The sequence below is a fragment of the Leucoraja erinacea genome, chromosome 31 (genome assembly GCF_028641065.1).
Source record: "Leucoraja erinacea ecotype New England chromosome 31, Leri_hhj_1, whole genome shotgun sequence".
Taxonomy (NCBI): Eukaryota; Metazoa; Chordata; class Chondrichthyes; order Rajiformes; family Rajidae; genus Leucoraja; species Leucoraja erinaceus.
In genome coordinates, this window is record NC_073407.1 from 14468257 (window position 1) to 14493962 (window position 25706).

The 25706-nt window shown below is 43.8% G+C and overlaps 1 protein-coding gene across 3 annotated transcripts in view; it reads right to left on the minus strand.

The window, feature by feature from the left end:
• LOC129711962 (netrin-G2-like) overlaps positions 1-25706 on the minus strand; it is a 74020-nt gene that overhangs the window by 47002 nt on the left and 1312 nt on the right. For all 3 annotated transcript variants that reach the window (XM_055660029.1, XM_055660030.1, XM_055660031.1), the window contains one exon: positions 13252-13895. In XM_055660029.1, coding sequence (XP_055516004.1) covers positions 13252-13895 — 644 coding nt within the window. The remainder of the gene's footprint in view (positions 1-13251; positions 13896-25706) is intronic.

Genomic DNA, 25706 nt, shown 5'->3' on the forward strand with positions numbered 1-25706 from the left:
GATGTTTCTAGAACAATGTTAGCCTTGAAGATGAAACTGCACGTCACAGTCAAAGTGTCTTAAAACTGTACAGCATGGAAATAGGCCATTCAGCCCACCTTGTTAGCATACTGGGCTGTTGCCATTTGTCTGCATTTGCCTAATGTCCCTCTAAACCTTTCCCATTCATAAATCTATCCAAATGTCTTTCAAAAGTCGTAATTATGGACGCATTTAGTTTCCCCTTGACCTTTGTAATTGTAAAGCTTCCTCACATTCCAGCACATTCCAGATATGGACAACCACCCAAATGAAAAATTTGCCCCTGAGGAGCCTTTGAAATCTCTCCACCTCAACAAATGTCCATGCCCTAACTTTCCCCCATGTTATCCATGCACCTCATGATCTTGTACACCTCAATAAGATCACCCAGCGCTTCAAAGAGAAAAGTCCTAGCCTATCCAACCTCTCCCTATAACTCAAGCACACAAGCCCAGGTAACATCCTAGTGAATCTCTACTGCACCCTTCCCAACACAATGACATCCTTCCTGTAGCTGGGCAACCAGTGTGGAAACACAAATAGTCAAGCAGCATCTGTGGGAAGAGAAACAAGGTTGATGCCTCATTGACTCTTCATCAGAATTGGAAAAGGCAGAAAACAACAGTATTTTCAGCTGCAGAAAAGGGTTGGGTGCAGTGAACAATGTCTGCATAGGAAGCAGATCAACGTTGTCAGATCCACCACTAATTATGGCAGATGTCAGGCTGATAGGATAATTATTTGCTTCCAACTTAGAACTTGCTTTTATTTGCTTTTACAAGCTCTACTCTTGAAACTGAAACCCCAGTCAGTGTAAAAGCAAACCTTTCAAAGGGGGGGGGGGGGGGCATCTGAATTTGCAGCGAACCAGGGATCAATTCCCAGCCAGGATTACTGACACTGCTGCCCATGTCAGCTGGACATAGAGTTCTGGAAGTGGGCAAGATCAGCTCAGCTTGTAACTGGGCTGAGGTGCAGCAGCTCAGTGATGTCTTGTGTCTTGAGAGGTACTGGTGTGTCGGGGGAAAAGTAGAGGATGCTTTCAGGCCTGGCAGGAGCTTCAGGTCTGGATTGGACAGGATCCCACCTCCAGCTTTGGGAATTGGCCAGTAATGCCCAGATATCCCAGCATCAAACCTTCTGAGCTGGATCAAAGAAACGGAAAGCCAATTCTTGCTGCTCCCTGCTTTCCTGCAACTTCTGACAAGCATAATTGTCAGGAGGCTTGGATAGATTCCAATCAGGTTAATTCCCAGTGCTGAGAAATTATATAAAAAGTGGCGATGGGAAAAATACATTTAAATGTTTTGCTTAAAAACACAGTTTTCTCCTTGGCCATATGGCAACGTCAGAACTGACAGGTCATTCAGCCATTAAACTGCAACATGATTCCACTCAGTCATCAGCTTCCTCTCCCCAGACTGCAGATGCATTCTGACTCAAGTTACCTTTTGTCTTCCTCCCAGAAAGAGATTGCTGCAATTGTTCTGTATCAATGATCACAGAGCACACCTTACACCAGAGTGAGAGTCCAGGTATCTCCAGGACAGACGACTAATCCAACATATTACAAAGGTCAAGGGGAAACTAAATGCATCCACTTTATCTTTGTTTAAATTTATCTCGTTGCTTAAATCAGATGAAAATATAGTTCTGGATGTGAGCGTCAGCTGAAAGGCCAACCTCTTTCATCTTTCAGCTGGGCCTCCTCTTCTAATAAGTTCCATCTGTCTCATCTTACACATTAGATCAATGGTAACAGGACATTTATTGAAAAGAAAAGCTGCTGTCTGCGTCTGGAACCGGGCCAGCTCTGAAACTGCAGCTTCAGCGCTGCTGTAACCCTTTAGGGAGTCCTTCTTGTGGAGTTTGCTCTGCATTCGTAATGCAATTTATAAAAAATTCAAGGTTCATTCATGTCCAAGATATGCCAAGTCATCTACCATTGTCAGGATTAACCCAAGGAAGAAGCATTGCTCAACTCAAGCATTCTGTTTCCATTCTCGCTCTAAAGTTGGTGCAGGGTTACCACGTCCCCATTACAAACCAGCCACACTTGGGCAAATATTGTGTTCCTCCATGACGCTGGCTCAACATCCTGAACTTCCCACCCAACAGCATTGTATGGACATTCACAGCCGTGCCTCACCACCATCTGGGTAATTGGAGGAGGACAACCCAGGCTAGACTCGCCAGCACCCGCCCGCATCCTAACAAATGTGGGGGCAAATGCCTTCTTCCACAGTGTGATTCACTCATCCACAGAGTTTCTGGTTAGTGAGACTGGACAGCAAGTAGCTGCAGGTTATCTGACTGTGGAAGATGCCACATTGAAGTCTGATCTCATCTGATGTCGACTTTCCAACTGAAGCCTCCGAATCACCTCTAATTGCAATCGGTTTGTCCTTAACAAGTGCTTGAGTGAAGATTGGGATCCTCTGCTGGAATTGGTGCAATGGAGTGGCATGGGCAACCAACTGTGCTGCTCGGATATTTCTGAAGCCAATAAGACACACCAAAGTTTGAACGGGTACAATAATGGGGCAACGGAAATCCTGGTTACCACCTCTCACTGGGATTTGTGGCTTATAAGGAGGACAGCTTTCTTCAAAGACCACAAATGATAAACAATCCTGTCAAGTCAACAGCTGCCTGCTTGTTATCACACAAATTGGCCAAAGAACATATGATCCTAATTGGCTCTGACATGAGACTGCAGCAGCAATTTGAAATTATAAGCATCATGAGCTAATTATCACAAGCTCTAGGAAGTGTAAATTGTTTTGAAAGCCTAGTGAAGGACGTTGAATTCATGAAGAAGTCCCTATGGCCCACAATTATTCTGTTCCTCACACCACTTCACTACCTGATCCTTCAATGCATGTAATCTACTAATGCTGGCATCCATCAGTATTGTTTCACCGATGTGTAAGAAGGAACTAACTGCAGGCGCTGATTTAAACGGAAGATAGACACAAAAAGCTGGAAGAATTCAGCAGCAGCATCTCTGGAGAAAAGGAATAGGTAAAGTTTCGGGTCGAGACCCCTCTTCAGACCGAGACTGATTATTGATTCAATCACTTGTGGATATTAAAATTTGTGTTGCTGTTTGATTCTTTTTATTGGTTTGTCCTTAAGACAGACTCACTTAATGCCTAATCTTTTATAAACTTATATAAGCCCCACCTTAACCAGTTTTATTTCCAGGATAGAAGGTTATTTTCAAAAAGCAAAATCCATTACACCATTGCTTCGTCTACACCTAACTCACCCAATTGATGTTTACAGAGCCTCAACATAATCTCAATGGACTTCATTCCATTATGTTGTCAATACATTTCAGCATTTTAATTATCTTGCCGCATTGTCTGGACATTTATCATGAGAGTCTACCATTACTCCCTGTCTGGGTCTTTCTTTGCTAATTCCATTCCTTGTGCCAGAGTGTTCAGTACTCTGCAGTTGATGGTACTACTTTTGTTGCCCTCTTGAGCAGATGACTCAAACTTCCTATCAGCTGGGTTCCTGTCAGCCCCTTGAATTTGTTTTCAGGACATTTGTGTACATCAGGGCAACTGCAGACATACAAATTAGGAGCAGGAATAGTCCTCCCAGCCCATGAGGCTATTCTACCATTCAACCAGGCTGAAATGTCCGTGACTTCTGCATTCCTGCCTCTTCTCCAATATCCCTTCAGCCTCTGACTTATCAAGGATCTATCTATCTGCCTTAAAGTGTTCAAAGACACTGCTTCTACTGCCATTAATTGCAGATTCACAACCATCTGACACAAAATTATTTGCCTCACCCTGTCTAAAATGGATGACCCTATACTTTGAAGCAGTGACCCCTAGCTCTAGATTCTCCCACAAGGTGGCTTAGCAGTAGAGCTACTGCCTTATGCCCCTGTCCCACTTAGGTAACCTGAACGGAAACCTCTGGAGACTTTGCGCCCCACCCAAAGTTTCCGTGCGGTTCCCGGAGGTTGCAGGTGGTTTCCGGAGGTTGCAGGTAGTGGAAGCAGGTAGGGGGACTGACAAAATACTCCGGGAACCGCACTGAAACCTTGGGTGGGGCGCAAAGCCTCCAGAGATTTCCGTTCAGGTTTCCTAAGTGGGGCAGTGGCATTACAGTGCCAAAGACCCGGGTTCGATCCTGACTACGGGTGCTTGTTTGTACGGAGTTTGTATGTTCTCCTCGTGATCTGCATGGGTTTTCTCCGAGATCTTCAGTTTCCTCCCACACTGCAAAGACGTACAGGTTTGTAGGTTAATTGGCTTGGTATAAATGTAAAATTGTCCCGAGTGTATATAGGATGGTGTTAATGTGCGGGGATCGCTGGTCGGTGGCAGGATTCAGTGGGCCGAAGGGCCTGTTTCCACGCTGTATTTCTAAACTAAAAAAAACTAAAACCAAGGAGTAAACATCCTCATGACATTCTCCCTGCCAAGACCCCTCAGGGCTCCCCTTGCTGCTTCCCACTCAATAGCCAATTTCATTTCCAATATCATACTTTGCTTTGGAATACCTTGGAGATTATCTCTAATACAGCATGCTGTAGGATGTATTCCAAAACTCTAAACAAATTGAAGTTAAATTGTAACTCGGTTCGATCGAAACACAGAAGATACAGGAAAGGTCGGAAATTTTATTTTTCCAAATGTCAAAGTACAGAACTGTAACAGTGGGGGAAATCGAGCGAATGACCACTGTGCGTGCACTTAACAGGTAAAGCGAAGGAAGATGTGGTTTATATATAGCATGTGGATCAAATGATGTGGAAAGTATATGTGTGTTTGTCAGTTGATTAAAAGGAAAATACTGAACTCAATTATACACAAAATTGGAAATGTTTCTTTTAAACTCTGTGTGAACTGGTGTTTGAAAACTAGGAACAGAAAGCCTTTCAGTTCATCGAGACCACCCACTTATTCAAACAGCATGGGACACGGGAGGGCCATTCAGTCCATTGAGATTGATCCTCTGCTCAATATATCAATGTTGGTCCACTAGCTCTACACCATATTCCTACACTCTATGATTTCTTTTGTGTCTAGGAATCTATCAATACCTTTTTAACTCCATTCAATGACAAGGCTTTATGTGGTAGAGATTTCTGCAGGCTCACTACCCTCGGAGCAAAGAAATGTCCCCTTATCTCAGTTCTGAGTGTTGTCATGAGTCTGGGACCCCTGGTTCCAGGTACCTCAGAACACATTCTCCCACCAAGAAGGGTTCCAACCCAAAAGGTCACCTATTCCTTTTCTCCATGGATGCTGCTTGACTCCAGCATTTAGTGTCTACTATTCCCACTTGTGGCTATAGCCCTGGCAGAATGTTGCATCTTTCAACAACACCTCAGCGACACAACAGGTAGAGCTGCTGCCTCACAGCACCAGAGACGCACGTTCTATCCTGACCTCACGTGCTATGGGGAATTTGCACATTCTCGCAGTGACTGTGTGGGTTGCCTTTGAGTGCTCCGGTTCCCTTCCGCATCCCAAGGATGTGCAGGTTCGTAGGTTAATTGTCTTCTGCAAATTGAGTGTGTACGGAGTAATGACAGTAATGTCTCCGACTACATTCTATCTTTGTTCCGCCCCCTCCCATTCATTCTGAAGAAGGGTCTCGACACGAAAGGTCACGCATTCCTTCTCTCCAGAGATGCTGCCTGACCCGCTGAGATAATCCAGCATTTTGTGTCTTTCCTATTAATGTTATATTTTCATCTTTTGCTGAGAAGTTAATTCACCTCCTTTTTCTTATTACGTCTTTCCAAAGGACAAAAGATTCCTGGATATTTGGATCCCAGCATTGGGCACCTGTAGCTGTACTATGGTCATTATATCCTATTTCCATCTAGCTGTGCTGCTAATTCATCTACCCATTCAAATACATCTTTATGTTTATCTTTTTAACGTGCATACATTTTTTGTACTATGGTTTTGATTTATCTTACTATCATTTCTCTTACTCAGACTACACTATTAAGGCACTATTCTTTGTACACCCACTGTGCAAACACATATAGGAAAGATTCAGCATGTCCAACTAACTGAACCCATTTTCCTTCCAGCAATATGTGCCGCACACATGCATTTACCCGATCTTATTGAATCAGTGCCAGTTCACGGGTATTAATCCAGACATTATTACCTTTGTGTTTCTTCTGTTTATACTCCAGCTACTCAAACATTCTCAGCAGAAAATTGCATGGTACATACATTTGAAAGTTCACGGGATGAATCTAAGACTGGCAGCATCAGCATGTCTATGTTCAGATCAAACGCATTTCTCCAAGAGTCTCCTCATCAATACAAGCCCTTGGCAAAGCGTTACCCACAATTAGCAATCTCCAGAACACTGTAGTTTGCTGATTCTTAAAAAATGTCACTGGTGAGGCAATATGTGCTTGTTCTTAAATCTGTCCAACTCAGTTGCCAAATCAAATAATTAGCAAAATAAAAATTCCAAACGGTCTTTATAAAATTTTCCTCCCAGTGACGGTGAGTTATTTGTCCTGTAGAATGTTACCCAAACTCAGTCACCTTTGCGTGCAAATCCAGACAGGGGGTGTGTTCAATTTCAAACATTGCACAACTCAGTGGGAGATACTGAGAAGACTTCTTCTCTCAGTGGGAGATAATCCTTTTGGCGAGGATATTTTTAGAGCTATTTTTTTGTTTTCCTGATTAAAACAAATTGATTCTTTAAAGCAATAGCATGGTGTTGACATTAATTATTAATACTGGAAGGTGTGGGATATCTATTTCCTTTGTTTTCTCTTGTAAATAGTCTTGACAACGTCACGGACTTAAATGTAGAATGCCCTGACAATGGACCATGGAATATGGATAGGATATTTCATCCTAACCCTTCAAAAGTACTGGTGGAAATGTGGCCTGCCCCCATAGTTAATATCCTGAGATCCCCTGATACCCAAAGGATAAACAATCCAAGTAGGTTTTATATAATTTCCACTTGATTTGGAGGATGACACCCAACAATATGATCACTGATCCTGATCTCCCCAACCTTGGGATTATTCGAGAGGTTACCATCTATGTAGCCTGATGCTGAATACAAATGGTTGAAGGGTGGAAAGTCAGGAGGAATTTGGAGTGAGAGCAGAAATCATTACAGTGTTTTAGCAACTGGCATGTTAATATCAATGTACAACAGAATTCAGTGACACTGAGATTGTGTCTTCGTAGGAAGACTGTGCATTTTCATAAAATCATAGTGCACATCAAAGTGCCATGCTACCAGCAAATTAATATTGAATTGCACTCACGCCTATCACGTTGATCAGTCCTGGTCGTTCTCCTCCATCAGCCCATAGTTTAGTGGTATTTGTGCGGGGTTTGAGGGATGGGCTGTACTTTTTTATTTATTTTTAATTTACATTTTTATTTTATTAGAAGTAAGTACGATAATGTGGTACCTTGTAGATACCTAATATATATTGACATGTTACATTTTATGTACAACTTCTTATTTATTTATTTTTAGCATTAAATGGAAGAAAAGAAAGAGAATAGTAGAAAAATAGAGAAGTGCATGATATTGAACAGTGAGGTGAAGGAGAGAAGAAAAGAGAGAAAATAGAGAGAGAAAAAGAGGAGATAGAATACAGGGGACTGAAGGAGAAATAGCTATTTATTATTCTTGACCACCCTTCACCCAATCCTGGAACAGTTAATTTCTACGGCTATGTTGCACCATATGCTTGTAAGAAGTCAATAAATGGAGACCAAATCATTAAGAATTGGGCTGTACTTTATTATTTCATTCACATCTTTCTATTGGGTATTTTGGAGTTTGTTCCTTGTGCGGTTTTCAATTGCGGACTCTGGTGCCCCTGAAAGTTTTGCTGAGGTTCTACATTGTGGTGGGGTCAAACTCCTGACACTATTTGCTGTGCCTCCAGCGTGTGAACGACAGTGGTTCATGGTGCAGCTTAGCATTATCTGCCGGAGAAGCAGAGATGGACTCATTGTTACAGCCTTATCCAAGGTGCTCACATCCCAACAAATGCTCTCTATCAGGAGTCTGCTCCTTATTGCAACTCCACAGACAGACCAGTGTTATAAATGTGCCAGATTGTGGGAGGCGTTAGCCATTTACTTGAACTCTCGTTATTCATGGGTAATGGCTGAATCAGATGAAATCTTCTGCCCTTATTATCTAGTGATTGAGTCCAAGATGCCAGGATGAGTGGGAGCATTCCAGGATTTGGAATATTTATACCTGTTAGTGCAAAGTTGTGAGATTTTCAATTCATGTTGGAAAATGTTACCTTTGGATGAATGCAAAATGAAGAGAAACAAGATCATTCTCAAACTGGTGGAAAGCAACGTTTGGATGGACTAGCTCAGTAAAAGATGCAAAGTGCTGGAGTAACTCATCGGGCCAGGCAACACCCTGGAGAACATCGATAGGCGATGTTTCGGGTTGGGACACTTCTTCAGACTGGCAGAGTGTTCTGTTCCTGAACTAAAAATCCATGGGCCTGGTCAAATGACCCTGAGACATGAGATAAAATCCTAAACTGTTCATGAAATAGTTTTTAAAATATAGTATTAGACAGAGGATTGTTCTAAATATCTTCCTTGAAGGAAAGAATCCAGACCTAAAGATATGCGCCTGAAAAATAAAAAGCTGCAGATGCTGTTAAATCTGAAATAGAAACATGAAGGGATGGAGATGCTCGCAGGTGAGGCAACATCTGCAGTGAGAGAAAAACAGAGTTAATGTCAACTTTAACTCACTTTCTCCCTCCACAGAATCAGCCGAACCTGCTGAGTATTCCCATCAATCTCTTTTTATTCCGCACAAATGTGCATGACACCTGATTATGCTCTGAAATGAAATAGCGAGTCAGTCAGGTGTATCAAAACCCCCGGACACTTAGGGAGCCTCCTCGCCTTTGGACCAGGGTGGGGGCAGTTCATTTGTCAAGGGCACTAGCAAGGGACACGATTGACCTTGCCATCTGTCCTTCGTCCAATGACAAACACTGAAGTCCACATACCTGCCAATTTTCAAAAGGTTCAGACGTTATCACCAGAATAAAGAACAGCCATGTGTCCTTTTCACCACGGTAATGTCAAGTGTAAATGATATGATGTGTTTTGACATTAATTGCATTATCTAGCCAGAGAGGACTCAGCAAGGGAGCTGCAGGTAGTGACGGTAAATCGCACCAGTGGAAGGTTCAAGGTAAAGGCTCTGGTTTGGTTGCGTTCCCACAAGACTGAATTCCAGCTTTACACTGACGAGAACAAGACAGAAAGCCACATGCTGCACAAGCTGTTCCTGTTAAACTGACTGAAACACCCATTAAAAATGTATTTTAACAAAAAACAAAGAATTAAAAGAAGATTACGGATGTATTATCACTAGTAGATTTGAGGAAGTGATCAATCTGTCAGGACTACAATGAATCAGGTGGAAGCTGTCATTCTAAACGTCAGCATCCGCACTTTTTTGAACTCTGATCCGTGAGTCAGCACGGAAACAGTAACTTTGGCCCAACTTGTCCATGCTGACCACGATACCCGATCTAAACTAATCCTATTTGCTCCTGCCTGGTCGATATCACTCTAAACCTTTCCTATCCATGTACCTGCCTAAGTGTCTTTTAAATGTTGTTATTGTACCTGCCTCAACTACTTCTTCTGGCAGTCCGTTCCATACACACAGTCTTTGTGTAAATCACTCCCCTTTAAACTAACTGGAAGCCATGAGAATTCCTCCTAGAGAGAAACGGGCACAATTGAATGGGTAAATATGTCAGAGACTTCCACCCTCAGAGGAAAAGCAGCACTCAGTTTGCGCCCCAGCTGCTTGGTCAGTATTTGATGCTATAAGCATACCTCTGTTCCCTAACCCCTCCCCACACCCTCACAACTCTCCACCAATTTAGCACATTCATTCTCTCATCTATACCATTGGGAGCTGTTCCTGCTTGCTGCTTCCCACTTGCATTTTAACAATGAGTCTAGATCTTGTATAAGATATCATGAGTACAACGGAAAAGGAAAATATTTTCCTTCTCTTAACTGGTCCACTCTCCCTCACAGCAGCTACAGACAGAGATTCATACAACCTTTTATGTTAGGAGCAGGATTTGGCCACTTGGCCTTTCAAGCCTGCTTCATCATTTTATAAGATCATGGTTGATCTGACCTCAATGCTTCAGCAACCTTCCAACCCCCTTGTGGACCCTTATATCTAATTCTGCCATGAAAATATTGTACAACTTTGCTTCCACTACCCCTTAAGGAAGAGAGTTCCAATGCTTTATGAACCTTTCAAAGAAGAACTTTTACCTCGGAACTGCCTTAAATGGGTGACCAATTATTTTAAGCAGTGACCATCACAGCCGACAGTCTCTCCACTTGCACCGACCTAACATCTCAGAATGTTTTGTGTGTTTTCCTTCAGTGAGCTCTGTAGAAAAATTTGAGGTTCCAACCCTGCCGAAGGACAGAGAATGTGAAACAAGAGGAGTGTTATAATTATTGCAGGCATCAGGTCAATGTTTTATGGATGTGCCTCTTCTAGATTCAGATGGATATACATAAGGGTCAGCCACACAGTCACTGCAGATGTGTGGTGCTAGTTTTCCAAAGGTACAGACATCATCACAGGAATGAAGATCATCCACGTGTCCTTTTCACAGCAGGTAATGTCAAGTGTAAATGATGTGATGCGTTTTGACACGGGTTGCATTATATATTTTCCTAACCACCATTTGAGTTTGCAGTGAGGATGAGCCCATCAAGGTGAAGAAATTAGCAAAGAGAACAAAACCTTGCATCTTGCTTTCCCTGTGTCACTCACCCAGCACTCCGAGCTCAGTGGAAAGTGGCCCCGACATTATTGCATTGAATGGGTAAATATGTCAGAAATAAAAACAGAACATGATCTTTCCTTCTGAAACATATCAGATTTTTGTTTCTGATTAATAATCATTGATCAAAAATTGTAATTCTGTTTGTCTCCCTCCAGACTGTTGAATCTCTTGCGTTATCTGTTTTTATTTCAGTTTTCCAGAATCTGCAGCATTTTGCTTTTCCACTGATGTCAGAAAGAGATTAAGCCACCCAACATAAAGCCCCATCACACCATGCTTCCATGTCCCATTGCAACATTCTAGTGGTTGTGCTGATTGAGGTTACCAATTTAGTGCTAAATTGTGCCTTTTGTGATGAACTAAAATTGATGTTTGATAACATCAACCCATAGAAGCTACTACATATTATAATGTCAGCTATTTTGTATATTGGTTTTCATGAGAATGCAGCATTGAATGTGACATCAAACAATAGTGATCATGGAATTGGTGTGTTCATGCAATCTTCTTTGTTCCGTGGTATGGGTTGATCTGTAGGAGGTAAATGGGTTGCAATTTAAGTCAGATTAACCACTGACCGGAGTGTTTTCAGCCTCTTGCACTTTCCACCAACCCTGTGGAGTAGTGAGGGTCGAAATAGGCAGATAGAACAGGCGAATGCCTGGCTGAGGAGATGGTGCAGGAGGGCAAGGATTCAGAATTTTAAACCATTGGGATTTCTTCTGTAGCAAGGGTGACCTGTACAAGAGGGACATGTTGCACCTGAACAGAAGGTGGATCAGTATCCTGGTGTGCAAATGTTAGTGCTACTAGGGAGGGTTTAATGTGTAGAAAAGGAACTGCAGATGCTGGTTTACACCAAAGATAGATACAAAATGCTGGAGTAACTCAGCAGGACAGGCTGCATCTCTGGATAGGAGGAATGTGTGACATTTCAGGTCAAGACTATCGAGGGAGGGTTTAAACTAGATTAGCAGGGCATGGGATCTAATGCCGTAATGTGGCCGGTGGGATGCTGGAAGTCCTTGCAGAAGATAATGACAGCAGGTTCAGTAGTCAACATAGGCAGGAGCATGGCAGGGAATGAGGAAAGAAGTTGGATTAAATTGCATTTATTTCATGGATATAGGATGGAATAATGAATATTATCAATAGGTAATCAATGGATATTATTGGTAAATGTTATTCTCCATGTCCTGCATCTGTACATTGTGGGCAGCTTGATTGTAACCATGCAGTCTTTCCTCTGACTGGATAGCACGCAACAAATAAAGGTTTTCCACTGTACAATAAACTAAACTAAAAAAAAACGAAACTGATATTTAACTGTGTGTTGTTGCATTAACGGGCGGCTGTTAATGGGTGGTTGTTAAACTGGTGCATTTAAGAATGTATTTGTTGTATTGCTGGTACGTATTACAATTAAACATTCTTGACCCAGGGCAAGTCTCACCTTCTGAAACCCTTTTGTACGGGGTAGTGGGTGTATGGAACAAGCTGCTGGAGGAGATAGTAGAGGCAGGTATTCTTGCAATGTTTAAGAAACATTTAGACAGGTACATGGATTGGACAGGTTTAGAGGGATATGGGCAAACTCAGGCAGGTGGGACTAGTGTAGATGGGACAGGTAGATTCTCATACTCTCAGACCAGGGCAGACTTTTAACCCAGTTTCTGTCAGTGAACAGCAAGCATTTAACCCACTACCACTAAACACCACCCTAACATAACAAAAGCACTCCTTACTAGCTGATAACTATATTGATAACTTCCAAAATTAGTTAATTTCTGCTTTTAGCATAATCATGGCCCAGGCAAGTACCATCTCTGTGGCAAAAGTGATCCTAATTCTGAATCAAGAAGATAACATGACACACACAAGGCATGATAAAAAAGAATGAATGAGCAGAGGAGAAAAGGAATAGGAAATGATCAGTGACTTATGGTCACAAACCAGGCTTCACTTCAGTACCTCATCCACCTATCTATGTGAAAGATTATTGTGAATTTATTGCCCTTGGAAATTTGATATTTATATTTCAACAATTCGATCCCACTCCCAATCTACAGCTCATTTAAATTGAAGTTACCAATATAAGCCAACCGCTGATTGATTCTTCATGCTAAGAGGCACATTGAGGCATCCAGCTGTGTCATGACAGTCCATTGGCTGCATTTGATGATTGACTTTTATCAGATAGTTTAGCTCTTGTGAGCATTTGCAATGTTATTTAGCCCTTCCTCTGGAACAGGGTAATAACAGCGTCTCATGAGTTTGATCACAGAGTTTATAACATTTTCTGCAGTACTTTCTAAAAAGAAAATTGAACTTTACAATGAATCTATTTCAATAATAACCTGCTCCCTTACCTGCCCACAACTTCAACATTAGAAATTGCGTAGAAGTACTTGTTTAAGTATTTCCTCTGCACAAATGTCCCTCCGGTTGCGGGTTTTATCAGCCTGATGCGAAGGTCCGTTAACGTGAAAAAGTCTCTTAGACCCTTGTTGATGTCCATTCTCTTGTACAGAGCCTCCATGTTCTGGAGGAACGAGCCTGCAAAAATCGCAAAGCGTTCTTTGACCTCAAAATGCAAGTTCTTCTCATTTTCAAAGCCCACCCACTTGGAGTAGTCTTCGGTGCAGATGATCTGGAGGGCAGTCACGGGTGAGAGATCCCGGACATTTTTGGCCTCCATTCTGAAGGCCTCCATGCAGTCTTCTGCATAGTACTGATAAGGCTGCCATGTCCTTCCATAATTTAGGGACTTCTCCAGTATCATAGTGGTGGGTCGGCCTGCCTCAAAGGTAATGACGATATTCTCGGTGAGTTGGATGCTCTTGTTCCAGGACAGAGTGATGTTCGCCAGGAGAGGTTCAGGGTATTTTTTCCAGGTGACACTTTGCCAGTAAGTTACAGGTCCGTTATCTTCCTGATCAAACATTAGTTTGGGGGGGTGAGCCAGGTCAGGGTTTGAAACATCACATTCACTAAAGCACATGTAGGGATTGCCCTGAAATGAGAACATTTGAAACGTTGCGTTAGTTCTGGTTAATTTATTTGGTGGTTCATTTACTTAGCAATTCATTCAATAAGACAACAGAGCATGCTTACAACACTGACAATGATGCCACAGTAAATAGGAAGGATAGTTCATAGCAGAGTATTGCATGCTATCCAAACGGATCACATAACACGATACAAAAATACAATCAAGTCAAACCCAAGTTCAATAGATAGAGCACAGGAAAGATACAGAGTGGAGAATATAATTCTCAGCATTGTAGCACATCAGTTCCATAGATAAAATCCTATGTTCACATTGGGGTAGAAATACATAGAAACATAGAACATAGAAATTAGGTGCAGGAGTAGGCCATTCGGCCCTTCGAGCCTGCACCGCCATTCAATATGATCATGGCTGATCATCCATCTCAGTATCCCGTACCTGCCTTCTCTCCATACCCCCTGATCCCCTTAGCCACAAGGGCCACATCTAACTCCCTCTTAAATATAGCCAATGAACTGGCCTCAACTACCCTCTGTGGCAGAGAGTTCCAGAGATTCACCACTCTCTGTGTGAAAAAAGTTCTTCTCATCTCGGTTTTAAAGGATTTCCCCCTTATCCTTAGAAACATAGAAACATAGAAACAAACCATAGAAAATAGGTGCAGGAGGAGGCTATTTAGCCCTTCGAGCCAGCGCCGCCATTCATTGTGATCATGGCTGATCATCCCCAATCAATAACCCGTGCCTGCCTTCTCCCCAAATAACTTGATTCCACTAGCCCCGAGAGCTCTATCTAACTCTCTCTTAAATCCATTTAATGAATTGGACAGTCAACTAGCTTATGGAAGAATCATTCAGAAGCCTGACAACAGAGGGGAAGAAGCTATTCCTGAGTTTGGCGATGCGCGCTTTTAGGTTTCTGCATCTTCTATTAGATGGGAGCTGGAAGAAGAAAGAATGTGTGGAACAAGCCTTTGATTATGTTGGCTGCTTTTCCGAGGCAGCCCATTCATACAAATGTAGATGGAGTTAATGGTGGGGAATTGCTGCGATTTGTGTTCAGTATCCAATGATATTACATGCGGTAGGGAGTTGAGGGGCCTCCTTCTGTTCTGTGTGGCTCTGTGACTCTACACACTATGGTCATGTTCCTGAAGCTGTTCCTTCTTCTGTTCCTGAACCTGAAGCTGAGAAGCTGTTCCCTAATCAGGAGGTAGACAAAAATGCTGGAGGAACTCAGTGGGTGAGGCAGCATCTACGGAGGGAAGGAATAGGCAATGTTTCGGGTCGAGACCCTTCTTGTCTTTTGTTTTTTTTTATGTCGGGGGGGGGGGGCAGAAAAAAGAAAGGAAGTGGCAGAGACAGTAGGCGAGGGAGAGCTGAGAAAGCGAAGGGGAAGGAGGGAGAAAGCAAGAACTATCTGAAATTAGAATTATCTGAATCAGGAGATCATTTGGCCAAAGATGTCTATGGAGTCTACCCATCCGTCTCACTGCCCTGTGATGGAATATTGTCCACTTTCCTGAAAGGTGTCACTGCAACACTCAAACTGCTCCACACCATCCAGCATTAAACAGTGTTCATGCCTGGCAACCTATCCATCAATTTGTAGGTGTCTTTATCACAGTCATACTCCTGGAGCACCCTACCTAATTGTGGGAATTTATTCAAATGATTCACAAAAGACTGATCAATCCCATCTTCTCAAGAACATGGAGGAATGGCAACAGCACCCCCCCCCTTTCCCCTGAATAAATGTATTAAATATATCTACTGTTAATGTTTGGGGGACATACTTGCAGCAAAGAACCTATTTATTTATCTGTTTTCCTGTCTTTTGAGAAGTTAAAGTCGCCTATACCTCAGTCAGCCAATATGTGCAACGTGAGATGCCACAAACAGCAGGTAAGATGTATCACCACTTAATCTGTTCCATCAGTGTAAAATTGTGAAATATTTATGATCTTTAATTAATGCTTCACCCACAATATGACACACGACACTTTTGACACAGCAGAGGTCTCTTCACAATAAACTAAAGTATCTGCCTAAATTATGTCTTCAAATTCTGAACCAGGGTGAAATGCAATCAATTAAATCATGTTGACACATTGCTATAGTCATACCACAAGGATACTGAGCGCACTGATTATATGCACCTACTATTTCAGTCTTCACATGAATATTTTTATTTGAGGAAACTAATTGCACATTCAAATCTAACTGTGTTTATTCAAAGCTAAACGTGTTTCAAAACAATAATACCTTGAATCAAAGTATAAAACAGAATAATAAAATGGTAATTAAACCAATATTTAAATGTGGATATTGTTTTAAACAGTTCACGAATAACCAAATGGAATAAAAATAGTAAATTCAAAAATAGAGATTCTTTGACGTTGTTAGTCAGAGCGATTGCTCTGTGTGGATATCACATGTAATATTCCCACTTCGACCACAGATTGGCAGTGGACCAACTTTCCACTTTCCACCCAAATAACACAAGCTGAGAAACCCAATACTCTAAAACTACTCCAGCTGCTAAGTTTGGAATGCAGGAGCCATTTTTCTTCATGAATGTGATTCTGCAATAACTGGGGCTTGGTATGAATGGGTTAGGTCTGGAGGGATATCAGTCAGCATGATGGGAAATGGATGGAGAAGCAAGCATTAACACATGCATTTAACTTCACTACAGAGCTTTTGCATCATACCGTGCACTGATGGTACAGCGCATTAAACTGTTTTGCAAGAGGTTTAGTTTACTAACAGACCAGAAGTAAATTGCATTTACATTTATGAATGTCCATACATTTTGGAACATAACTCTGTAAGAGGCTCAATGTATGTACACCCATCACAGTTTCAGAATTATCTCCATAGTCTTAAAACACGTTTGCCTTACATTTGGATTGTGGTGGGTTGTTGTTTTCCTCCGTCACCAACCAGAACTGTCACATTTGCTGGTGTGCTGTTTTCACAGATTAATTGAATGGCACTGTGGTACATTAAAAGGATATGATTGTCTGAAGTCTCTGTATAATAAGGAGTTAGGTTTGTCAGGAATATTAGAATGACAGCAGATGGTGGTGTATATCAACCGTAATTATGTTTAAAGTAGAGAATGAACCTGATGTTTTTCTCAAATTGTCAAACTAATGACAGAGTTTTAAAACTGCCTTTCGTTCCAACACCCTCGTCTTTGTTCCCATCGCCTTATTAAATTTGTGCGTCAGTTTCTCTTAACATATGTGTTTTCTATTGGGAAAATTTTATCTTAATTTAAAGATGTGCTAAAGCAAGGATGGATATTTTAACTGGATCGTAACTGAAATGAAAGTGTTTTTTTTATGAACTTCAAAGAAAAATAAAATACTCTGGGGAAGTTGGCACTGGCCATTAGCATTGCTTACTCTTTCAGATCTGACAGCTTTGAAGTTTTGAAACGGTATATGGTACGCATTTTAACACCATTTCATTCTCATTAAAAATTTCCCAAATCTATAAGCATTTGGGAGGATGCAAAGTACTAAAGGAAGCATATTGATTTGAAAAATACATGAAAAGACACAGGGATACAATTTTGTACAAGATTACATTTAACCTTCTATATGCTGAAATATCCACCTGCCTTCAACCTGCACATACCATCATACAGTTAGCATGTTCTCTATCAAATGGTTTTAAAGGATATGGGAACAATCACAGTGAACACAGCGGTGTTAACGTGGGAAGCATGGAGCTGTGAATGAGATGGTCTTTTCATGGATTGGATAGGCAAAAGGACAAGGTAAAGAGGTAACCAATTTGTTTAATTTAAAGATACAGCACGGAAATAGGTCGAGTGTTGATTACCTGTTCACACTTGTTTTATGTTATCCCATTTTCTCATCCACACCCTACATGCAGAGGCCAGTTAACATTCAAACTGGCACGCCTTTGGGATGTGGGAGGAAACGGGAGGAAATCCACAGGGAGAACGTGCAATCTCCACACAGACAGCACCCGAGATCGGGATCGAACCCAGGCGTTTCGAGCCAGTGGCTCTACAAGCTACGCCACTGTGCTGTCTTCAAATAGAAATTCCAAAGAGAAGCTTAGTTCCAAGGGGAGTGGATGAGGAGTGTAGGGAAAGAAGAACTGTGGGAAGTAGTGAGGTGTCAGTGTGAGAGGGATAGGTAGAGACCAGAGAAATAGAGATGTGCACAGATCCCAGCAGCCCCCTAGCATTTGGACTCAGAGGTGAGAAGGGAGAGGGTTGGGAGAAAAACACCTCTCCGAGGGAGAAAGTGAAAGGTGACTACTTTGAGGATGACCCAGAGTTGTGGGAAGCCAAGGCTCTGCAATTGGCTAGGATTCAAGGGTAGCAACAAATGTGTTGAAAATGAATGTCTGTCCCTACAGAGCAAATAGCTTGTTATGAGACCTGCAGTCTCCCAGACTGAAGCAATTCTGGGAATAACTGGGAACCATCCCCTCTCTGAGATCAGGAGGAAATGTTACCATTTCATCCAATGGGTTTTACTAATCCGTTTGTGATCAGAACTTTTAAGGATCTTGGGGGCGAAATTAAATATTGATGATAAAAATTAGTTCGATTATTACTGACATATTATGAGACATACTCAGTAGTTAATTAGCCACTAATGGAGTCACTGGGCTTTCTAAAGCTGCTGAGTGGGGCAATATTTTAAACAACCTGTCGGTCCTTAAACAGGAGTAAATATTGATGAAAGTGAAGTAATGAAAGGCCGGTGTTGGTGGCCGATGTTAAAGGCATGAATCTATAAAGGCAGCAGACGAACGCAGAGACAAACTGAGGAAGCATCAGGTGCAACATAGAGAAGACAAGCCGCCTCACATCCCCTGTGCATGTTCCAGGACAACTTTTGCCCGGTTGATACAGACACCCATAATATTGATGAAACTATTTATCCTCTTAGACTTCAATTAATCGAACTGCTGAACGCCTAGAAAATAATAAATACTTAAAACAAGTGTTTAAACGAGTGTGTATTCACCGTGCGCTACCTGGGTGCCATTAGAACATATAGAGCAGTGTAGCACAGGAACAGGCTCTTCAGTCCCTCTCTGTGTCGACCATGATGCCAAGATAAACCAATCTCATCTACCTCTGATGTAAAAGATAAATGCGATATGTGGAACAACAAAACACCGGTGAGCTGGTATTGTTGTAGATTGGGTGCAGTACACACTGGGGTTGTGTCCCAGAAGAAACCTGGACCTGTTGGATGCCAGCACCGTGTTTCGTTCATAAATCCAGCATTTGCAGTCCTTGTGTCTCCAGCCCTGACTGAACTTGTTTATCTCTATCCGTCCTAGCTCTGTGCCTCCTTCAAGTAAATAAACTCTGCGCTTTGATTAAATATTAATATCCCAGAAAGACCTCTTTCCAAGGAGAACGTTACTAATTCAGGCGCTGCTCAACCGCTCTCAAGTTCTATTGATTTTTTTCTTTGGAAAGGTCGGCTGAAAGCAAGGTCGCCTGCAACTGGGAATTGTAAAAGTGTTCCTCGCTGTGGATAATGTGATTCTGCGACAGATTCTCATAAGTATTTTTTTCTCATTTATGGAAGGAGAGAACGTCGTGTTTATAAGGGCGATCTGCAAACCGTGGAGCTATGTTCTGGGACTTTGAGATGGGGTCAAGTGTGTCAGAGATCACGTCCCTCTCGCCCAGTGTCAGGGGGCATATCTGAGATATAGAACTGCGCAGAGTTACTCTGCGGACCGGAAAAAGTGTGATAGGGGTGTGGGGTGGCTGAGGGGAACGAGGTTATGGAACCCCACTTCTCACCCATAGTGTGCCAGCTCTGTCCGCTCTGGGTCAGGGTTAAATTCATCGGGTTAAATCCGGCCAACTACTGGCTGTAGTTAATACATTTGTGCCAAGAAAACCATGGCATCGTTAGCAGCAAATCTCCCACCATGCCAGTCCCTCCGCCCGACCCATCTCTCTGATTTAACCTCCTTGCTACTCCAACGATGGGAGACCATGCGCGTCCGCCTAGACCCGTGGTTGTCCTCATTGGAGTCATCGAGTGATACAGAGTGTGGAAACAGGCCCTTCGGCCCAACTCGCCCTCACCGGCCGACATGTCCCAGATACACTCGCCCCACCTGCCTGCGCTTGGTCCATATCCCTGCAAACCTGCCCTGTCCATTAGAGGCTGAAAGAGCGCTGCACTGTCGCGGGGCCCGGACGCGTTAAGCCGAGCCCGGTCGGACGAGAAGCTTTTCTCATAGAAAATATTATCACTTCTTTCAAAAGAGTGCGCATTCTGTGGCTCGGCCAAAATTAACCGTAAAAAAAAAAACCCCCACCAGAATGAAATCAGTTCATTGTCACGTTACTCTGCCGGACTGCGATTTGATCGCGGGATTTTAACATGTTAACGATGACTACAGGGAAAATTCCCTTCATTAACTCCTTTTGCGGGATAGGGGCTATAGAAATGTAAATCCTCTCGTTCTCCTATGGCCATTGTTGAAAATTAGATTTGCAATGTTACAAAACTCATTTGAAATAATTTGTTTTTTGAATCAAACTTTCAGGATTTTGAGCAGTCTCGCGAAACCGTGGTGTTGTAATCTCTTGTGTTTCAGAAGGAACTGCAGATGCTGGAAAGTCGAAGGTACACAAAAAAGCTGGAGAAACTCAGGGGGTGCAGCAGCATCTATGGAGCGAAGGAAAAAGGCAACGTTTCTCCAGCTTTTTTGTGTTGTAATCTCCTGTTCCTCGAGGTGTTGGACTCAAGATCAAGATACATTTATTTGTCACATGTACCAATTGGTACAGTGAAATGTGTGGTCGCCATACATTTAGATAGTTGAGGGGTTTGCACGTTATGTGGTAAATATCCCTGTACACAAGTAACAGGGCGGATAGGTTACAATGTTCTGGAGAGGCGGATCTGAGCAGATCTGAGCAGCTCCAAATCCACTCTCAGCAAAATCAATAACCCCACTCTCACCATCGACGGCACCACTGTCTCCCCATCTCCCCAGGCCCGCAACCTTGGCGTGATCTTTGATTCCACCCTCTCCCTTGAGCCTCACATCCGCCATGTCATTAAAATCTCCTTTCATCTCCGCTACATCGCCAAACTCAGACCCTCTCTCACACCGCCCGCTGCAGAAAGACTCATCCATGCCTTCATCTCCTCCCGACTGGACTATTGCAACTCACTTCTCCTTGGCATCAGCTCCACCTACATCAACCGACTCCAACTGGTCCAGAACGCAGCCACCCGACTCATCACCCATACCAAATCCTGGCATCACATCACTCCAGTCCTCAAACAACTTCAATGGCTTCCCATCTCCCACCGGATCACCTACAAAATCCTGATCCTCACCTACAAAGCCCTCCACCATCTGCCCCCCCCCATATCTCACTGACCTCCCCTCCCCCTACCAACCCTCACGGTCCCTCAGATCCACATCAGCCGGTCTCCTCTCCATCCACAAGTCCAACCTCCGCAGTTTTGGGGACAGAGCCTTCTCCAGGGCAGCTCCCAGGCTCTGGAACTCCCTCCCCCGACTGATCCGCAATTCCGTGTCCCTCACCATCTTCCAGTCCCGCCTCAAGACCCATCTCTTCACCTCTGCCTATCCTTAGCCCCACGTGTCGTCCCTTTTCATCTGTGCATTAATTGCCTCATACTGTGTTTTGTATTGAATTCTGTCTTTACTTTGTGTACTAGTTATGTCTCTACAATTTATTTCATTCCCCTTACATGTTTTTCCTCTACCTGCTAAATTTTTGTAAGGTGTTCTTGAGACTCTTGAAAGGCTCCCATAAATAAAATGTATTATTATTATTATTATCTTGCCCCAGTCATCGTTTCAAAGTCTCTGGCAGGGATGTGTAGGAAGGAACAGCAGATGCTGGTTTAGACCGAAGATAGACACAAAATGCTGGAGTAACTCAGCGGAACAGGCAGCATGTCTGGTATAGAAGGAACGTGTGACGTTTCGGGTCGAGAAGAATGGTCTGTCAGAAGAAGGGTCTCCACCCGAAACATCACAGATTCTTTATCTCCAGAGATGCTGCCTGTCGACCGCTGTAACTCCAGCATTGTGTGTGCAGGGATGTTGCTTGACCCACCCGGTGTGGCTTCGCCCAAAGGGACAGAAGGTTGCGAATATCTTCTGACCTATCGGGAGAATCGACCCGGGTCCTCCTGTTCGACCAAAATGCGATGAACCTTGCTGCGTTTAGTGCTGCAGAGTTGGACCATTCTCTGGCTCGGTAGCTGATGAGCGCCCGGCTCCACTCCCGGGCTGAGAGCTGAGGTGAATCCTAAAGCTGCTCAGTGTGGGCCATTCCTCAAACATTGTTGTAGGAAGTAATTGCAGATGCTGGTTTAAACCGAAGATAGACACAACATGCTGGAGTAACTCAGAACTGCAGTAACTCAGTCTCGAATGGTCTCGACCCGAAACGTCAGCTATTTATTTTTTCTCCAGAGATGCTGCCTGACCCGGTGAGTTACTCCAGCAATCTGTGTCTATCTTCTTGTCCTGGGATGTCCTCGCCTACACAGCTGCAGTCCCCGCGCCAAATCCGAGGCACTTTGGAAGATTTCTGGACAGCTTAATTTGGTGACACACGAAAGCAAACCTTTGCTTCACTAAGAAGATTCAAGGCGCACGACTGATTTACTGCGGCCGGTTTTATTGCTAGCCTGTGAGTGAAGATCTTAAATGTATATAGCGACTGTTAGTGTTACGAGCACGGTTCATTTCGAAACACAGTAGGGTTTGTGTGGGGATTGTAGGACACTGAATATTCACAAAAGGATGGAATCATAGGCGCGGGCAGCACAGAAACGCGCGGGTACGGTCCAACTTGTCCACGCTGCCTATCTACGCTGAGCCCCTCTGACTACATCAGGCCCGTGTCCCTCTCTGCCTCTCCTACTTCTGTACCTGTCCAAATAAATCCTATAAACGCTGTAATTGTAACTTCAGGGAGCTTCACGTTGAATTCCACCTGTCTCTACAGGATGTTGGAGGATTTGAGATACTGACAATGAAAAACGATCTTACGTGACAGGGCCCTTCAGCTCCAAACTACTTAGCCGGGAAACTGGGTCAGTGGGGAAGAGGAGGGATGCGTGGACATGACGGCAGAGTGAGTCGCTGAACCCTGTCGGGGCCGCGTGGAGCGGGCACACCAAGCGCACAGAGACTGAATACATTCATTCAGAAATGGTGTTACACCCCACCCTCGGCATGAGCGGTGATAGTTTAATGCATCGAACATTGAATATATAGTGTAGTTAGGAACTGCAGGTGCTGGTTGAAACCGAAGATAGACACAAAAAGCTGGAGTAACTCAGCGGGTCAGACAACATCTCTGGAGAAAAGGGGGTCGAGACACTTCTCCACATCCTTCTTCAGTATACAGTGTTTTTAATCTGCAGCAGTTTCACGGAACAGCCGTGAGGTTACTTCCTCGAAAAACAAGAGTTACTGTTGGGGCTATATGCTCTGTAATGGCATTGGCCGCTTTGTGTTATGTCAGTGGTGTGTGAGGCGAGGGATGGCGGTGGAGAGAGAGGTGGCCGTGAGCGAAGGCGCTGGTGCCGCCTATACCTGTGTTTGTTTCATCAGCATCAACACCAGATGATGTTGGTTATCTGACAAAGCGGCACACCATGAATTAATGATGATCCCCATGGGATTGTGGATCAGGAGTTAGCCAGCTCTCTCACATCTCCACCGTGGTTTAAGCTGAAAGCCCCCCCCCCCCCACACACACACACACAACAGTCAGCTCATGCTCTGGAGAGGTGCCATTTTCATTTGTAGCAAATTTACATTCTCGCGTTTCTGAGACATTGTGGTCAAATAAGTGGAAGGTAGAAGATTCATCCGGATTTCTGGATCCAAATGGCAGAATTCAGTTTGCAGCCCGCGTCAGACCAACGAGAACATCGCTGGCCCGGTAAATGTGGACTTCACCGCGATTGTGTGATGGTTTTGGTGTTCCGCTAACAACAAACTTTCATTTTTACTTAAACCCGGACTCAGTTGCCCGCTGTTTGCTGGCATTCGATAGTCATTACTAAACTGAACACATCTGAAAACTTGTTGACGCCGCACCGGAGGAGGGGGGGGGGGGGTCAGTGGAGACTCCACAAAAGCTTTTAAGAATGACCCTGGCAGAGGGAAGGAGATGAAATAAGAACCGTTAGAAGCGGTGTTGATGCACTAAAGACAATAATAACCATCGAGTCTCCGTTGATACACACGTGGTTTTTAAACTAATCTTACGACTAATTCGATCTATATAATCCCCGCTGAAAACAGTCCCAGGGATATCTCCTCGATTCTTCGATTCCTTTCCAATCGATTGCTCGCGGCAGTGGGGACTTAAGAGACATACATCCTGTTCCACATCCAATTTGAAACACGTTATAGCGGATTATTTACTCCAAAAAAATAAATCACAGGTATGCCGAGAGGCAAAAAGTTCCACTTAGGGCGAGAGAGCGCCTTTCGTTGGTGAATGTCGCCAATATTTACAATGTACTTCCTGCTCTTTGCTTTTTTGAAAACGAAAGATTACATTGATCAATAAAAGTTTACTGCAACAATGATCTGCGAATCCCGACCCGATACGTCGACCATCCCACCTGACACCCGCTGGGTTCCTCCAATAGTTTGATGTTTTCCCTCCCCGGGATCTAGCAACCGCAGTCCCACTGTGTCCCCATTATCTTTACCCGGAGCTATTGCTCTGTTTGAACTCGTCTCCAATTTGCACCCCCCCCCCCCCCCCCCCCCCCCCCCCACCCTCCACCCCCACTCTCCGCAGTCCGCAAAAGAGAACGGGGTCGCATGTAATGCCGGTTTTTAACAGTTCCAAGTAACATTGGGGGATTTTGATAATCCGTTCGTTGGCTAATCCGGGTGCCATGTGTAGAGTACGGATTCTATCTTTTTAATCATGCATCAGACTCTTAGCGTCCATTCCAAATAACCGTGTGTCTATTAGCCAGCTGTTTATTAAGCTAAACCGACGGCATTCGCTCTCGGCTGAATTATTGATGCGGTAAAGTGCTCCTGGACCACGCACTGAATCCGAGTTTAGCGAGCCACACTTAGTGAATTACCAGCGAATTGCCAGCGAGCCCCTGTTAGTCAACTACCAGAGTCCCGCTGAGTTACTCCAGCAGTTTCGTGTCTATCTTCGGTGTAAACTAGCATCTGCAGTCCCTTCCTACACAATTGCTGTAGTGTCCCTGCCTGTACTACCACATGATGGTCTATCCAGCTTGTCCTTGCACATTCTGGAGCCGATTCCAGGGCCCAGCGATGTAGCGAGCAAATAGTGGATGATGTATTGATCCTCGCACCGCCCGCTGCACAGCTCGGACAGTCACAACCATGTGGATAAAGCGCGGCCCGACACGCAACTACTTGAAGTTTCTAAGCTTTGTTTTAAGTGTAACCCGTCAACTCTTTATACTGCTGGACCACGGAGAGAATCCAGACAGATCATCTTCTCTCGAGGTCCAAGTAGAAGGGGTGATAGATAGGTGGAAGCAAGGCTTATGATGCGATTGGATCAATCTCATAGTTGCGTGTCCCGGAGAGAAAGTCGCCGTTTGCCGTCGGCTCTTCGCCCTCTTCCCCCTCCCCACTTTGTGAAAGTCTAAGCATCGGTTTTCCCACGCCGTTACCCCGGCTTTACGGATCTGCGCACCATTTCGGAGCCCGCTACTGTTCACAGCTCGCGTAAAGGGGCAGTCGCAGCACGAAGCAGCGACGTTTAGTTTAG